This window comes from Zeus faber (genome assembly GCF_960531495.2).
Source record: "Zeus faber genome assembly, chromosome: 13".
Lineage (NCBI taxonomy): Eukaryota > Metazoa > Chordata > Actinopteri > Zeiformes > Zeidae > Zeus > Zeus faber.
In genome coordinates, this window is record NC_137198.1 from 2,467,406 (window position 1) to 2,473,405 (window position 6,000).

At 49.3% G+C, this 6,000-nt stretch overlaps 1 protein-coding gene across 2 annotated transcripts in view; it reads right to left on the reverse strand.

The window, feature by feature from the left end:
* Window positions 1–203: 203 nt before the first annotated feature.
* Window positions 204–6,000, reverse strand: part of eapp (e2f-associated phosphoprotein) — a 7,027-nt gene continuing 1,230 nt past the window's right edge. Inside the window, exons 3-6 of one of the 2 annotated variants that reach the window (XM_080012436.1) lie at window positions 5,148–5,249; window positions 4,568–4,670; window positions 3,184–3,306; window positions 204–1,613 (exon numbers count right to left, since the gene is read on the reverse strand). In XM_080012436.1, the coding sequence (XP_079868562.1) occupies window positions 1,310–1,613; window positions 3,184–3,306; window positions 4,568–4,670; window positions 5,148–5,249 (632 nt within the window). In that variant the 3' untranslated portion in view covers window positions 204–1,309. Of the gene's footprint in view, window positions 1,614–3,183; window positions 3,307–4,567; window positions 4,683–5,147; window positions 5,250–6,000 lie in introns of both variants that reach the window. The other variant, XM_080012435.1, reaches the window with a different exon arrangement.

Below are 6,000 nucleotides of genomic sequence, written 5' to 3' on the forward strand. Positions count from 1 at the left end.
GTTTCACGTCCCTCGTATCGCACCAGTTATAAAACCAGTCATACTAGTTATAAAATAGTTTCAAATCAACATTCCGTCTTTCATATTGTGTGATAAGCAGGATGATGTGCAGCCGGACGGTTGTTGTCCCTGAATAACCTCCTTCAGAGGGAGACAGACCTGGTCCCTGGGGGTTATTCTGATAATGGCCGTCTGTCTGCAGATTAACCCTTCCATATTTGATATTCAGTGATAAACATGGGATTTGTTTTGGTTTTGTTGAGCGTTCTCCGCTCCTCCCGCGTTGCTGCATCCAAACGGGTGGGACAGGGATACCGCTCCGAATGGGCCCCCCGGGGGTCTGCTGCGAGTTGGCCCTGCACCGCTGTGTGAAATAAATGTGATTTTCATTGGATTTGATGAACTTGATGAGCTGCCACGCGATGTCTCTGCGGGCGGCGGCGACGTGGTGTCCCTGCCACGGGACCTGAGCTCCCTGCGTTCCTTCGCTGGGAACTTCCTCCGAACGGAGAAACGACTGGACCTGCTCGTCAAGAAGAAGTTGAAGTTCCCGTGCCTTTCTTAAATCCTCACATCCTCGCATTTCTTAAATACATGCAGCTTCAACCAAAGCACAGAGCGATGTTAGGAACTCTTAAAATAAGCAACCTGACACAAGTTAGAGGCGGATTCTTTGAATGGGAATGACAAGGCAACGCCGAGCTTGATTCAATGTACAGATAAAAAAAAAATAATAATAAAAACAAATGTCCCATAGGATGTTTAATAATTGTTAAAAACATGCCACGCCCTGTCATGAACCAAGCTGAATAAACACCCCCGCCCCGCAGCATCTTGGTATGTTCCAGAACAGAAACCTGGCTCCAAGGCACCGAGGTTTTACTGGGAAGACGACAAATCACTGTTGAGACAGTCACGCTGTCGGGGTGGAGGGTCTCAAACCCCTAACCCGGGCACCGCCGGTGCCTTGCTCTAAACACAGGAAATGGAGCAGTGGGAACGCAGACCCGGCCCCTGCTGCTCCCAGGTGAGTTTGGGAAAAGATAAAAGTCGAGGAGGAGTCAGGTGTGAAAGGAGCCGTCCTCTGCCCTCCTCTTCCTGTGTGGACCCTCAATCCAGGCCCGACCCCTTCAAACCCGTCCAAACTGGTTCTAATCTGTTCAGTACATTCCAAATCAGTTCAGAGCAGTTCACACTGGTCCTCCTAACCGGCCCAAATGAGTTCCCGCTGGTCCAAACGGGTTTGAACTGGATCAGGTCAGTGCAACCTGGTCTGAATGAGTCCAGCTCCGTCCAAAGTGGAGCGTCCTCAGCAGTGGCTGGCCAGGATGTTGAAGAAGTGGAAAACCTCCTCCTTGTCCAGCACGGCCACCTCGGTGGAGCACTCTGAGCACTGCACCGGGTGGTACACCTCCTCCTGCTCCATCCCTCTGGGCCCGCCGCCCGGAGCCTCCGCCACCTTCTCCGCCTCCTCCTGCTGCTTCGTCCTCCGGTCGGGCCTCCTCTTCCTCTTCCTCTTCTCCTTCTGGGCGTCGTAGCGAAGGACCTCGTCTTTCTTCACGGTGCAGTTCATCACGAACATGGCTCGGTACTGAGTGCGGTACTTCTCGTGTCTGCGGAGGGGAGAGAAAAAAAAAAGTCATTTCGAAACGAAAGAAACCAACACGGAGACTGAAACTCAAGACGAAGGTTGGAGTTGGGAGGCGTGTGGGTCAGCGGGTGGTGCCTCGTACAAGTGCCCTACACCACCAGAAAGCTGAGAACCTAAGGAATCATTTGAGATTGGGCCGGAGACGGCACGTCCATCTGAACGCGTGTGCGGAGGGGAAATGATGTTCGAACGTTCTCCCGGCGCCGCGTGACGCTCGTTCCCACGCTCAGGTACGTGTGACGAGCTGCTGCACCAAAGTTGTGGGTTGACACCATTAACTACGCAGCCTGGGTTCACTTTACGGCCACTTTTCACCACTCGAGAGAGGAGAGAAAGGGTCAAATTCCCCCAGAAGACCACCCCAAGACCCGATGACCTTGAAAAGCCCTTTAGAAGAGTTCCAAAACATTTTGAATTTTGGACATTTGTGCGATTTAGGAGTTTGGATGACGAGCACTTACACACACACACACACACACACACACACACACACACACACACACACACACACACACACACACACACACACACACACACACACACACACACACACACACACACACACACACACACACACACACACACAGGATTTTGTTTCTTGTCTGATGCTGAATTATCCAGTCATCTGGAGGAGTTAGAAACTGAAAACATGAGTCACACATAGAAAACAAACAATCCAACACAACAAACTCATCATGACGCTTCAGATAATGTCCAAGTTGGCTCAACACTGGAATTCTAAATGGTGCCATAAACAGCTTATATCAAGAATTCCTTCCTGAAACGAGGCAATAATATATAGTGGCATATGACTTGAGAAAAAAACACACAAAGTACAACATATGCAAAGATTATTATTGGTAGTAAATATTTCTTATTTTTATATTGTATAATATTCAATATTTATGCATTTTTACTAATTGTTGTGCAAATTTGCCGCTTACATGTAGTTATAGTTTGGAAATATAATATTCCAGGACTCGGACGTCTATAATTGTTCTAAATAAGAACAATTTCAAATACGAACAGATTGTTTAATCCTAATTTGGGATGGTAGCTCAGGCGGTAGAGCTGGTGGTCTAGTCATCTAAAGGTTGCTGGTTGGATCCCAGGCTCCTCCTGCTAGCATGCTGTAGTGTCCTTGAGCAAGACACTTAACCCCTAATTGCTCCTGATGGCTGCGTCCGTCGGTGATTGAACAATTGTAAGTCGCTTTGGATAAAAGCGTCTGATCAATGTAATGTAATGTAATTTTGTGCTTAACCCACAGGATTAAGCACAAATCTGGGCGTGCACTGTTCACAAAGGAGGCCCAAAGAGACTGGAGACAGTATTAGTAGTTGTACACAGTAGTAGTATGTGTAAACTACTACTCCTACGACTCCCTCTAGTGGTGAATGTCAGCAGCACTAAACCAAGCACCGGTCATTCTGGAGAGGCTTGTCTTGGTCCGAGAACCTCAGGAAGCCATGCTGAGCGGTGTGGTGTCTCTCAGCATGGACTGACTTCCTGTTTCCTGTCGTCCCTCTCACCTCTGGCAGTCCAGGCACAGCGTGGTCATGCAGGCAGGACAGTTCAGAACGGCATCGCTGCTCGGTAAACCCTGCACCGCACCGGACCTCAGCCTCCACGAGCCAGGAGCGCTGCGGCTGTACCTGCAGGACACACAGGAGGACAGGGAGACAGAGACAGGAGGACAGGGAGACAGACAGGAGGACAGGGAAACAGAGACAGGAGGACAGGGAGACAGAGACAGGAGGACAGGGAGACAGAGACAGGAGGAGAGGGAGACAGAGACAGGAGGACAGGGAGACAGAGACAGGAGGACAGGGAGACAGAGACAGGAGGAGAGGGAGACAGAGACAGACAGGAGGACAGGGAGATAGACAGGAGGACAGGGAGACAGATAGGAGGACAGGGAGACAGACAGGAGGAGAGGGAGACATAGACAGACAGGAGGACAGGGAGACAGACAGGAGGACAGGGAGACAGACAGGAGGACAGGGAGACAGACAGGAGGACAGGGAGACAGAGACAGGAGGACAGGGAGACAGAGAGACAGGAGGACAGGGAGATAGACAGGAGGACAGGGAGACAGATAAGAGGACAGGGAGACAGACAGGAGGAGAGGGAGACAGACAGGAGGAGAGGGAGACAGACAGACAGGAGGACAGGGAGACAGACAGGAGGACAGGGAGACAGAGACAGGAGGACAGGGAGACAGACAGGAGGAGAGGGAGACATAGACAGACAGGAGGACAGGGAGACAGAGACAGGTGGACAGAGATGGACCGTTAGTGTCAGCAGGGCTGTGGGGCTCAGAAATGGAAACAGAATGATCCTACTGAGTGGTAGTAGTACTGTGTGTACTGAGCAGTAGTATTACTGGGTGTGCCAAGTGGTAGTAGTACTGTGTTTACTGAGTGGTACTAGTACTGTGTTTACTGAGTGGTACTAGTACAGCGATGGTAGCTCAGGAGGTAGAGCTGGTGGTCTAGTAATCTAAAGGTTGCTGGTTGGATCCCAGGCTCCTCCTGCTAGCATGCTGTAGTGTCCTTGAGCAAGACACTTAACCCCTCATTGCTCCTGATGGCTGCGTCCGTCAGTGATTGTACAATTGTAAGTCGCTTTGGATAAAAGCGTCCGCTAAATGTAATGTAATTCTGTAAAAATACTGAACGGTACTAGTACTGTGTGTACCGAGTGGTAGTAGTACTGTGTGTACCGAGCAGTAGTAGTACTGTGTGTACTGAGCGGTAGTAGAACTGTGTGTACTGAGCGGTAGTAGTACTGTGTGTACTGAGCGGTAGTAGTACTGTGTGTACCGAGAGGTAGTAGTATTGTGTTTACTGAGTGGTACTAGTACTGTGTTTACTGAGTGGTAGTACTAGTACTGTGTGTACTGATAGTACTGACTTTCTGCGCTTGGCGTCCACCCAGGCCTGGTCCCTGTCGTCCTCATCGGGGTCGTAAAACAGCTCCTCATTGGTCGGAATACGCCGCTGTCTCCGCCTCCTTCCTGTGGAGCTGCCTGGGGGGGCGAGGGGTGGGGTCAGTCCACAAGTGATCTAGTAGAGAACCGGACCCATCCATTCTCTGGAGGGAGGGAAACTGCAAAGTATACTAGCAGTACTCAGGTACAGTGTACTACATTCCTTCCCAAGGATTCATATCCGTATTGTGTGTTATCTTGTAACATTTCAACAACTTTGATTTGTCATCCTATTTTCACCATCTTTAATTTCAGCTGTTTGTCTTAATTTGTCTGTCAACGTGGTGTTAAATAAAATGAAATAAAGTTAAATAAATAAAGGTTTACTATGATCATTGAAGAGGTTCTGTGACTGGAGCTCGTTTGAGCTGCAAACCGACGTAAAACATGGATCCCGGTCAGAATATTAAGCGTTTAGTTATTAAACACTCGTGACGGACGTGTGTGTCAGCGCCGCCTGCCCGCCGGACGCGGCGCAGCGCCGCAGGGAGGACGCACGCTCACCGGGGGCATTGGTGTCGTCCTCGTCAGAGTCGGAGTCGAAGTAGATGTTGTCGTACATCTTGGCTTCAGGAAGTCCGGCGGCGGCGGCGACGGCGGATTCTCCTGGAAACACCACGAACAGGAAGTTCATCAGGTTCGGAATCCCTTCATCCGTCTGCCATCAGCAGCACAACAGTATTTATCACCTTATATTGTACACTGTAACTTGGACAGCTGTGTCCTTTTCTACTCCGACGTCTTTGTGATCTGTGCGAACGGGTCCGAGGCCGTTCTACATTTGTTCCTGAATTCAGATTCAAGAAAGAAAATACCGGTGGATCCCAAATCGTTCAAACATTTCTCGGTGCAGTTGAAGCTCAGATCTGTGCTGCAAACCGCTGCTGAATGAGGCCGATCGGCTTTAAGGAGACAAACACTTTGTGCACAACTGGGATCTTTTTTTTTTTTTTACTAAATTCTACCTCTTCGTGGTTTCACTCTTCTAATCAAACACTGCGTCTCTCCATCAGTAGAAATGTTCATCATCGACAGGAGAAAAAGGAACTTTGCGCGCACACGCGCGCACACACACACACACACACACACACACACACACACACACACACACACACACACACACACACACACACACCCTTCTGTTCAGACAATTCACCCACCACCCACACAACATTTGTCTTACACTCGAGGGCCTGACACCAACTTTTAGAAGTGGTTGCCAAGTTATCAAACATGCATCAGTTGCCGGGTTGCAAAGGGTGACAAATAGTTGCTGAATCTGAATCATTTAATAACAGAGTGATAATGAATAATCTTATAATCTATGTTTCAATATTCTCACTTGTTTCACTATCTT